This window comes from Sciurus vulgaris (genome assembly GCF_902686455.1).
Source record: "Sciurus vulgaris genome assembly, chromosome: 4".
In the NCBI taxonomy this organism is placed as follows: domain Eukaryota; kingdom Metazoa; phylum Chordata; class Mammalia; order Rodentia; family Sciuridae; genus Sciurus; species Sciurus vulgaris.
The window spans coordinates 50,919,880-50,932,035 of record NC_136464.1 but is presented as its reverse complement, the minus strand read 5'-3'; the positions used below and the strand labels follow the sequence as shown (position 1 = coordinate 50,932,035).

General features: G+C 43.6%; 1 protein-coding gene across 13 annotated transcripts in view; it reads right to left on the bottom strand.

Moving 5' to 3' along the window:
- Positions 1-12,156, bottom strand: part of KCNMA1 (potassium calcium-activated channel subfamily M alpha 1) — a 710,543-nt gene that overhangs the window by 68,323 nt on the left and 630,064 nt on the right. For 12 of the 13 annotated variants that reach the window (XM_079138788.1, XM_079138796.1, XM_079138797.1 and 9 more), the window contains one exon: positions 2,616-2,739. In XM_079138788.1, the coding sequence (XP_078994914.1) occupies positions 2,616-2,739 (124 nt within the window). Of the gene's footprint in view, positions 1-2,615; positions 2,740-12,156 lie in introns of those variants that run through there. The other variant, XR_013763654.1, reaches the window with a different exon arrangement.

Here is a 12,156-nt window from a genome sequence, read left to right as displayed (position 1 = left end):
GGTTATTATAGTAACCCCCAAGGAAAGGAGGAAGCTAGCTTTCATTCCCTGATCGTTAGAATAAAGCAAGGGCTGTCACCATTATTGGTTTCCCTCTGCAACAGGACAGAGAAACCTGAGACACAGGCTGTAAGAAATGCCTAATAAACTGTGAGCAAAGAGAACCGCCCCCTCCCTAGACAGCTCGAATTCCCTATCACTGCCTCATGGAGAAGACCTGGAGTTAGTTATTGAGCTGCAAGGAAGTACAGTGCTTGGGTACCACAGGAAGACAGTCAACCAACCTGTAACAGGATATGATGGTGTTCCTAATTACTTTTAATTGGCCAGGTCATCTGGGAGGCTAGCTGCTTTCAAGCCAGCAGATTACAAACGGGTCCTGGATGGAAGCTACAAATCTAGACTAGGGGGGTGAGCTAGGTGTCAGCTAGCAGAGTGATCCAAGCACAGATGCTGACCCCAGGAGCTTAGATCTGGGATCAAAATAACAATTTTCAAATGTGCCACAGCAAGAGTACCTGAAAACTTTGTAAAAATCCACATTTCTGGACCTCAGCCCTGGAGAGTCTGATTTTGCCAGGTTTAAGATCCACTAGAGGAACAACTAGTGTGATTCCCTGTGCATCGCATGTTCCTCATGCATCCTTCAGTGACCAACCCAAACTGGGCCTTTGTAGCCTAAACTCCTTCCAAGCACAACTATGGCCTCCCTGGCCACTTAAACACATACAGGAGCTTCTCCTGTAGATTTGAACATTATTTTGTGCCTAATATCACTTATTTAGGTTTAAATAGCTTGTTCTAAGATTGTGAACATCCTTTATACATTCTAATCTCCAATGTCATTTGTGTCTTCACTCAAGGGGTAAATACAACCCCAAAGCATCTTCACATAGCTGGCCCTTCCATTATTCTCATCTACTTCAATGTTATTTTAGAGAGGGCTCCTTTGATCCCACTGTCTAAATAGCACTTCCAAGTCCATTTATAGCCCCGGATCTTGCTTCATTTTCTTCATAGTGATTTATTAATATCTGAAATGTTATCATGTACTTGTTTTTCTATCTGGTGTTCTTCTCTTTGCCCCACTAGAATACAAGCTCTATGTATTATACTTTCAGAAAAAGAATAGTGCTTAATACATACAAGGCTTGTTATAAGTGTTTTATTAAGTAGTGTTATTTTTCAAATGAACTCATCTCCCTCAACTCTTTTCTTCCAGTAAAGGATGTTAATCAGATGTCAGTTATCATAGCCTGCTTAGAAAAATCTAGGCAAGTTATTAAAACCCAGAACCCAGATTAAGCACCCAGCCCAGGACTTGCTACAGATGGGTAACACCAGGCTAACTTTAGACCAGCAAGGTAAAAGTGTGGGGGCACAGCATTGAAGGTAAATGCACAGAGTAGTACTTGTGGCTAGAGCCATTTCTCTCCTGGTGACTATACAACAGCTGTTTGCTGAGAAATCTGACTTCAGCGCTTTGGCCTGCAATTTCTGCAACTCTAACACAGTCTCTAGCATGAAGTTGTATTGGCTCTCAGTGCTCACTTATAATTAAGTTGAGAAAACACACACTAGACAAAACCCAGGAAAAATCTACTGGATGAAAGCACACAGTCATTCTGAGGACCTAAAATAGTCCTTGTGAAGAAAAGTTGGCCCCAGCATCAGAAATGATAGGATTTTTCCAGCTGACAAAGGAGGGGACCTACAGAAATCTGGGGATTAGAGACACTAGAAGGAAAGAATCTTTCTGTCTGACCTTCCTGGCTATTAATCCATTTTTCATGGATTAGCAAGACAATAAACTCTAGAAAGCCAATGTAGGCATTAAAACCTAAAGCCATTAATAGGGCAAATGCAGAGAGTAAAATGGATCGTTATGTATGCTGACATTCCTGGGCCAGAGCAGAAGCAGCCCATTGCTGCTATGGCAGTGCTCATGAGTCATCCATAAAGCAGGACTCTGTGCCCCAGCTCCCCCAAGGTGTACCATGGTTCTGCATTGTCACCATCAAATGCACCTGCCCATCTGCATCAAGTGCTAAGAAGGATCACAACTTACGAGGTTTTTATCTCTAAGGGTTAACTGGCTGTGAACAATGACCATAGAGGCAGCATTCAGAGTTCTTCTTGGCATTTAAGAATAATAATGATAATAATAACAGATAGAATAATAGGTCACTTTGTACAGTTATATGCCATCTTCATGATCCCTGAGTTAGGGTCATTCTCACCTCATCCTCTTATAGATGAGAAAACTGAGGTGCAGAGAGCCAAATGACCTGTCCAGGGCCGGGCAGCTACTAGGTGGCACAGACAGGCTCCGACCCCAGAAATGATATACATCTTGCCTCCAATGATGCCTTGCCCTCAGCTCGTGATCACCAGTGTTACAATAAGCTCACAAATATTCACATTGAAAAGTCCTGCTCTTGCTTGTGTTCTGATTAGAGCTCTAGCTGCTTCAGTCTCTGCTTGGAATTGTGCTCATCAAAACTCATTAAGACCAGAGACTGTATCATTCCCTCTCTGGTTAGGAAGAGCTCATTCCCTAGTAAGCATAGCTCCAGTCAGATGTGGTGACGTGGGTTCCACAGTCCCGCACTCACCAGGATGACTTTCTCGATCTCCTTGGGTGCACACCAGTGAAACATCCCGGTAGAGTCGTACTTCTTCACGTTGGAGTCCATGTTGTCAATCTGATCATTGCCAGGAATTAACAAGGGGTCATGCCTGGGGAGAAAGGAACAGGAAAATCTAAGTAGAAAGGGCGATAAATTATAGATGGAGAGTGTCCCCCGAGTTATATCTCAGAGGAGATAAAAGATGCAGAGGAAGTGGTTGTCACTGACAGCCATCCTCTTGCGGGCAGAACCTGTCCCTTGAAAGACAACTGCCCCAAACCACCACCACCCATCTGGAAGTGTAGTCAGGTAATAAATTGTCAGGTAATAATTCCACATTTCCCCTGTACCTCTACTCCTACATAAGCTGCATGTCATTTTGTGGATTCTGCTACCATTTCTAGGGCCACCTCACCCCTCGTTCTCTCTTTTTACTAACTGTAAATTTCCCCAGCACGTGCACCCCCACACGCACCCCAAAGGGTTGCTATTAGCATCAGCAATGAAGAGGAAGAAATAGGAATAGAGCCTCATGCTGACTGACTGGCATGAGGATGGAAAGCCAATTACTTGCTCTTTCTGACTACAACTTCTGACGTGATGCTCTTCGCAGTAAAAGCTTTAACAGGCTGCACTTTAAATATTTTAGCAATTTGCCCAATCAGATTTTGCTCTCTCCGGCTGAAGCCCTTTAAAGATTCAGCAGCATGTCACTTCAGAGCAGATTGACTACCAAATGCCCACATCTGGAATACATGATTTCAATACTAAACAACACCCTCGCTCCAAGCCTTGACAACTGTATTTGCACTAACCATCCAATGATGGTCCCCACTCCCACCCCCACCTCCACTTCCCAATGCAGCATTCCTTGGGTGAACACCTTGAGCTCAGGCACATCAGAAGGAACTTGTTTCAGATTCTCAGGACTCCCTTCACCCCCTCTTCCCTTGTTTATAGAAAGAAAAGGAGGATCTTCCTATAGAGGCCTCCCCTTCAGTTGCTGGAGCCTCCTCAATACCCTTAAGAATCACAGGAAAATCAGGCAGGAAAATGGGCTTGCAGAATGATAAATAAGACCTACATCGTAGGTCCTACTCATTGTCCATGATTCTACTCTGATAGCAGTTCAGCATTTCAGTGTAGAAGGAAGTCATTGTTGGTTTCTACAACACAGACCACGTAGAATTAAGACACTGTTTCTTGTAATGAAGTTACCTCCCTGAATCAATTATCCACCCAAGATAAAAATTTTTAAAAACTGTAAAGTGATCTGGCTTTTAAAATTATCTATTTGAATCATCAAAAGATAACCTTTATTCATATTTTTAGTATCTATCAGAAATTTCTGATACTTTCTCATTGACATATCTAGAATATAGAGATTGGTGCAGCAATCTGTTATTTGGTCCAAAGACCTGGCATTAAGCTCTTAGATACCTAACCTAACCCTCCCAATATGCTTCTCATCTTCATATAAGATGCGAAAACCCTCTCACTACGTTTACTAATTCCTGAGAATTTGCTTTTCAGCTACACTAAATGACAAATACCACATGAGGCAGCCCTGCAAGTCATGTTAAACGAACATGCTAGATGACTATAGGAACTGTCATATCCAATCTTACAAGGAGTGGAACAATCCAATTCAGAGGAGCATCTCAATGGCCAGGTTGTTGGGAGGTCTCAACGTGTTGTAAACAACTGCTTTTCAAATACTGAGCTGAGTCAAAAATGCTAAAATAAAAAGGCAGTCGCTGATAAGGACTGGTCACAGATCAGGGTGAAAACAAAATCTGAGGGTTTTTCATTTTGTTCTTGAAGAATCTTTAATAGTGCCATACATGTCAGGATATGGGTCAGGCAGGTAGATAGCAGCTACCACAGAGAAGAGGTTGAAGAAAATGAACCCTTCCCAAAGCTCGAAGAATAGATTTCAGTTACAAGAGAATCTTAATAAGCTTGCCACAAAAATAAAGTGTCAGGCTCACTTCTTCTCTTGCCCTACTTATTGGCTGATAGAAAGTGTTATCTTAGGAAGGTGTGAGAACTGTCCCAGTGAATTCAAGGTTTAAGAGATACCTGGACTAGGTTCATATGATATCAGCAAGTAAAAACATAATACAGAAAGTGGACAAAAATTCCTTTCAGGAAATAGATTCCTTGGGAGAGAGGAGATGTATTTTGGTTTGGTTCAAATGGTCTTTTCTGGAAAGGAGTCATTCCTTGGTAACAGTGGCCTGTAACCTTCATCTTAGAAAAGTAGAAAGGAAAATCTGACAATTGATTGCCCCTCATGAGAAGATAAAGACAGTGAATGCCAAGCATCCTGAGCTGGGGCAGAGGTTTTGGGGAACCAGGTAAAATTTGACACTACAGGGCTACAAGCCATGATTTGTGCTGGAATATCGGGAAGCATCCAGGAAGTCTCAGAGGTACTCCAGGCTGCAGTCTATCCCTCCTACAATTCTCTCAGTCTGGCCTGGATACTTTAAATATACATCATCCAGGATGTTCCCCAAAGGACCTGATCTGAGAAACATCAAAAACTCCCCGAACATAGATATTTCCTTTTCAGACCAGCCATAGCACCTGGAATTCTAACTTTGGTTTCTTTAATCAGCAAAGTAATCAATAAACATGAATCCCCTATTCTGAGCCAGGAATGGAAGATGTAGAAATGGTTAAGACAGAGTCCCTAGTCAAAAAGGGAGGTTCACAATACACAGGAATAAAAAGACATAAATCAAAGATTATGATATGCTGTGGCCAGTATTATGGAAAAGTAACCTACAAGATACGAGGGTGCCAAGAAAGAAGCTGTTTGTTACCTGGTATTTGAGAAGTATCGAGGAAGGTTTCTCAAAGAAGGTGGCATTTCATCTGAGCCATGAAAGGTGAGGATGAAACTCTGCATACTCTGGCGTTGATCTACCAGTAGCTGTTAGGACTACAGTTGGATATTGCCTAACCTAAGGAATATGACTCAAGTATATGAATTGGAGATCTTTCAAAGATGAAATGATTTGTTTCCCAAGCAAGTGGGTTTTTTGTCATTTGAGACATTTCAGAAGAGCTAGGGAAATAGTGGGCATTTAATTTCAAATGTCAGGTGAGCCTAGAAGACCTTTCAGGTCTGAAGAGTATGCTCTTGTTTGGGCAGAGGAATGGAAGGATTTTGCGAATACTGTAATTTCTGGGCAGCAAAAGACCAGAAGGCACTGACGAGGTGAGAAAGGTTGTTGGAATGAAGATGATAAGAACCTTGAAGATTGTTTGCTTTATAATTCCATGAAAGGCCAGTAATGCCCTATATTCACTGGATTCCCTTCTCTGGGATGGAGCTTGGAAAGTGGCCACATAAGAATCTGTGATTACTTAGGGTCAAGCAGGATCCGTTTGATTACCACATCTGTTCCTGTAGTAACTTCAAGTGCCTTATGTTGGCTTATGCTGCAGAGAGATCTCTGGCATAGGTGGGGACTGAGGAGTCAGCTGTCACCAGAGACTTCTGCTTCTGAATCAAGGATTCTGGAGTTTCTTTTACTAGAAGAAAACACGAGCGTTTGCCATTCAGCATACTGACCGTTGTTGCTATGGTTGGGGGAGGTCAGGAAGAATCAGGCAGTTGCTGCGTATGGGAAGGAGGATCACCAGAGCTCAGAACAAGGCATTCTAACATCATGGTTCCCAGAATGCCAAGGAGAACCACTTCCAGAGACCACCAGGCAAATCCTCAAAGACCACTTGGCTGGAACTGAGACCAATATTAGATATTGCCTTTCATGTTACAATGACTTCATTTCTTCAACTTGCATAGCAATCCCCAACTCCTCTAAAATGCCACCATAATTAATTCATTACTCATTTGTCACTTATGACTCATTCAAAGTGCTGCCTTATTGTAGAGTAATAGAAATTCTCTAAAGTGAGTTATAACTGCCTTGTCATTGTTATGGACTGAATTGTGTCATTTAGCACAATTTGTATGTTGAAGTTCTAATCCCCAGCACTCCAGAATGTGAGTGTATATTGAGATTTGATCTTTAAATAAAGTAATTAGGAGGAGATCAGTGAGGTGGGCCAAGATGATTGGTGTCCTTATAAACAAAGGGACTTTGGACACAGACGTGTACACAGGGAAGGCCACATAAAGATATGGGGAGAAAATAGCAATCTACAAGTCAAGGAGAGAGGCCTGGAACAGATCCTTCCCTCATGATCCTCAGAAATAATCAACCGTGCAAAGACCGTGACCTGGGGATTCCAGCCTCCAGAACTGTGAGACAGTAAATTCCTATTGTTTAAGACAGCAGATCTGTGGTATTTTGTTACAGCATTCCGAGAAAACTAAAACAACATTCCACCTTGGAGAAAAAACAGACACCATATACCAGATAGCTCTCAGCTGATGGCCCTGTGGCCCTTTTTAAGTCTCAGGTCCTACCTGCTCATGTAAGGGAGAAACATACTACCATCACTTTAGGAAAGCATGAAATAATACCAGAGATACACAGTATCTTCCTTGAAGAGTCTGGGCCTATGTCCCTGCCCTCCCCAGCACTGTCCTTAACCGTCAACTTATGGACATGATGGGTTCAATTTGAAGATTACATGAGTAATGACAGGTCATGCATATAGCATAAAACGTGAAAGAGCCTGCCTTTAAGAAGTAGGTATTATTATTGTTGTTATTATTATTATTTATACTTGGCTTGCAGCTCACTCATGTATTTGTAGTTCTGATTTTGGTGAAAGGAAGCAGGCAACACAGAGACGTTCAATAAGATACAGGGTGACTACTGTGACTTCTGCTGCTGCTGTTGCTACTATAAGAAGGACTGCCATGAAGGGAAGCCTTACAAACACTGCGGTGCTAAAACTTGCCCCTACATTTTGATCAGTCATCACCGTGAGAGTGTGGGTAATTTCTGTTGTCATCAACCCCTGCCAATGGATGGGAGTCAGTGGACAAGTAACACTGCTCAGATGACAGAGAAGGTGAGCAAAGGCAAGGCTTTGAATGGGAGAGGCTGCTGGACCAGAAGCCTGGGCTCAGGTCCCACTCTCCACTCTTCTGCTTGTAGGAGGGGCGTGTCACCCCGCTTCTCCATCACAAAACCCCAAGCCACAGTGCAAGACTCTAAAAAGAGGAAAACCAGCATGGTGGGCACTGACGAAATTCACTGCTTGCACCTGCATGAATCATCTGTAGATTACCCCATGAACCCTTCTTTCTCAGGACAAGGTGCTAAGGGGTGTTTCAACAATCAATTAAGGCTCGGCAAGTCCTCGTCATGTGCCAAGCATCGGAGGTTTAGGAATACCCACCTTTTTATAACAACTGAGAAGCCCCAGTGAGTTAAATTTTTTATGTCTATGCTCCTTGTATCTCAGCTCATACCTCCAAAGTCCACAGCTAGAAATTAAGCATGCTTGAATTCTTTGTTTAGAGACTTGCTGAGCAAAGAATGCCACTTGCCATCAATTAATCTCAGGAAATGAACTAAATGCCCTGCTACAGCAGAAACACAAAAAGCTTGCCTGGAAGACAACAGCCTAAAGCTAAACCACAAATCCCTTTCCTAGCAAACATGCTGTGAGGAAGGCAGTATTATATTTTAAAGAGGTTCCCCTTATAGGCGAGCACAGCAAATCCCAGTTGTGTGGCCCCAGGTTCAAAGCTGAACTTCAGAAATTTATACTCAAATAAAAATAACCAACCAACCAGAGTTATGAAAGAAGAAAGCTACACAACGGTTTGAGATCTGCAACCATTTCCCTGCTTGGAGTTTGAGACCAACCTCGTGCTTTATCCCATGATAAGACCTTTTCTGTCATTGTCAAGGAGGCCAACCCTGGTCTCTCTTGAGAGTGGGAGGCTTGATAAACTGTAGGGGAATATCTCATTCCTCTGCAGATCTATCATCTAAGTGGCCAAAACTGATTTTATTGAGCACCTATTACATCAAGTGACTTGTTCCTTATGAAGCCATCGTTTTCAATCACACAGACAGAAGCTGATTCCTTTCTTCAGGGCTCCTATACAAGTGTGAGATGTCCCTTCAAAGATAAGAATTAGTGTCTTTGTCTCATCTATTAGGTGTGAGATTTGTTTACGGCAGGGATCTCCTCCCTTTTGTTTCCATGGATTTCCAGAATCCAGTGGAGGTGCCAGTAGTTGTTCAGTTAAAAACCAAACTAACAAAAGGAGCACCTGAATGATCACCAGTCTCTGAACACTGTTTTGGATGGGGGGCAGGTACCCGGGATTCAACTCAGGGACACTCAACCACTTAGCCACATCCCGTGTCCTATTTTGTATTTTATTTAGAGACAGGGTCTCACTGAGTTGCTTAGTGCTTTGCTTTTGCTGAGGCTGACTCTGAACTCTGGATCCTCCTGCCTCAGCCTCCCAAGCCACTGGGATTACAGGTGTGCATCACCACGCCCTGCCTAAACACTCTTAAATCAAACAACAGTGAGTCCAATAAGAGCCCATTCACTTTTGATACTTTCTGTCAATTTGTTTAGGGCTCTTGCACTATTTTTCACATACAGGGATGTTATTTGAGTTAGGACACACAATATTCCTCCTAACAAAGGATATCATGATGGGAAGAGAGATTCTCTGTCTCTAACTAGTCAAGGCTGCCTGGAGCCAGCTGCTATAACTAATCAGCAGGGAGAAATCCTGTGTGATGTCAACAATAGTCAAGACAGATATCTTAATGAAGCAACTACTTTGTGCTTCAATGCAGAGTCTGAATAGTTCTGAGAGAAGGGCCCTATCACTTCCAGTTTCTCTCACAGATCAGATGCTTTTAAGGGGTTATGCTCAAAGCTGACCCCAGACCAGTGATGTCAGCATTCCCTGGGAGCTTGAAAGAAATGCAAATTTTGGAGCCAGCAGTCCAGACCTTCTGAACCACAGTCTTCACAGGGGTGGGGTCCAGCAAGCAATGTTTAAAAAAAAAAACAAAACCTCCAGGTGATTCTGACACATGCTAACTTTTGAAAACCACCCTATAAATTGTGTCCATAAGGAGCATCTATGTGGTCTAAGTAAATTCTACAAAGTTGGCAACTGCCAGCAACACCCAGGACAGGAGACTGTGGTTTTAATCAACAAGGTCAGGACTGGGTGAAGCAAGAAAGGTGCCTGAGGAAATGTAAGCAACCCCCTTTATGCCTCATCCCAAAGCTGGCCCTGCAATGCAAATGAAGGTTAAGGACTGGTGAGGAATGCACACCCATGCACCTGTTCTGGCTCCAGGTGACTCAGGAATTTGTGGGGCTGTGTCAACACTCGATGGGGATTCTTAACCTGAATGCTACACACTGACTCTGGCTGACCTCTATGTCCATGAGCTAATTAACAAATATTCATGAATAAGCAAATTAAATATTAGTACTTGTATTGTGCAATAGTTAAAATAAAAATGCAGTGTCTACTCCTCTCCTTTCTCCCCATCTCGTCTTCCATTACAAAGAAAACAACCTGGAATCTAGTCCCTAAGTACTTGAGTACAATGTTCAACAGGGTCAGGTCACACAGGGACTCCCTGCCTTGCCTGACACTAGCGAGTCCACTGGATCTCAGAGGGTCCCCTCCAAAGAGCTCACATTTGGATGTTCAGCACCATAAAGGGTTCCAACTGGATTTGCTTCACTCTTGGGGGTCTTCGACTTCTGGAAGGATACTATTTTCTGCTACTTTGCAAGAATCCTGACTTTGGGATTCTGGCTCCTGTCTTAACTCATCCTTCAATCCTGCATCCAGCCCCCTGATAAAAGTCATTGGCCCTGAGACATAGCTGCCCACCACACTGCCCCCATCTCCCACCAGATGGCCATTCCTGGAGCCACCCTGACAAATCCTCCAGGGCAGGCATTAGCCACCCTGGCAAAACTAGGGTCCTTTCCAGCTTCTCTGGATCTAATTGCGCTTTTGTTTCCTATTTCTAATACGTCATTTCTTGTTAAGCATCCACCATTCTCGGAGGAAAAGGGAAATTACTGCCTTTATGTTTAGGAGACAGCCTGGGAGAAGTGACATGTCCCTCAGTCCTAGAGGAGATTGTACAAGATGTTTCTGAAAGAAGACAAGATAATGACCCTCTGCTGAGCATGAACTTGTCCAGGGACCCGTGTCAAGTCCACCCACGCCTTTGTATCACGACACCCATGATTTCTTTCTTCTCCAGTCCCATGGGGGACTGTCATATGCTATTAGTTTATGCATTAGGAGGTGAATTTACTTGCTAAGCTGTCCTTGCCTTCCCTCTTTTTCTGTCCAGTGGAAGGACCTGGGAGGGTGGCATCCTGCCCTCAACTCTGAGTTGGCTCAGGCCATTTTGCCATTTTCTATTACCAGAATCTGTCACATTGGCAGACTCTGATGTGGGAGCTCCTAACAAAAAGTCCCCATGAAAGGTATGAGTCAAAAGAGAGGGAATGAGACTTAACAAGAAGATGAGTTTATTTCACCTAATGATCAGTGGATGCCCGAGAGGATAATCTATTTTTCTCAAATCACATTTCCCTCCCCTTTCAGGAAACTAAGGTCTAATATTTCCTGGGTCTCATAACACGCAACTCTCCTCAAAGTGTTCAGTTTGCCTGTTTGGGGTGTGCTCACTTATCCTTGCTGGCCAGGCTGAGGGCTCTCTCTGTGTGTAACTTGTCTCCCTGGTACATCCTGCATAAATCCGCGTGATCTATGCTTCTCTACTCCACACCTCAGGACCAAAGTCAGGAATTCTATGTGCCCTTCATGGAAAAACTGTCTAGCCCAGGCCTGGTCCACGACTCCATGGCAAACCCTCAGTGGTTTGGCACCCAATGGTGCTTGGCAGATGCTGGGGTTGCTGGTTCTTTCTTACACCTTGTGTTTAAAGTCTCCGAAAGGCCTGGGATTCCAGACCCAACCTCACACTGCTAACAAGGATCCTCGAAAAAACACTGAGTACAGCTTCATCAAAATCCTACAAGCATTCCCCAATGCCTATGACAGGCAAAGCCTTCAAGACTGGGGGCCAGAATACTCAGACATTGGGTGATGCCACTCAAGGACCCCTTTCCAGCCACGCTGAGCCATTTACTGGGCCCTGAGCACTCCCCCTATTTCCTCCATCTTCTTAATGAAGATTTAATGACAGTTACTGGAATTTCCATCTCTGTGCCTCAGCTTCTTCATCTGTAAAACAGGATGAAGGATAATACCTACTCATACAGATGTGGCTCAGATTCAGGGGGTTCACAGGCATACCATTCTTGGGATGATGCCTGTCAACTGTTAAACCAGAAACCAGAGCAGGTACTACCATTAGCAGAGAATCTCTTTCCCTATGTGGCTTGGTTAAATGAGACCCCCTTCACAAACCAAGTTCAGCCTCCCAAACCAGAAACAAATGCCAGCTTTTCTCTCCCAGCCCATGCTGATGGATCTCCTAGTCATTCTTACCCTATTTTGCTCCATATGCTTATCTGTCTCCATCATTGACCATCCCATTTTGAAGATGGG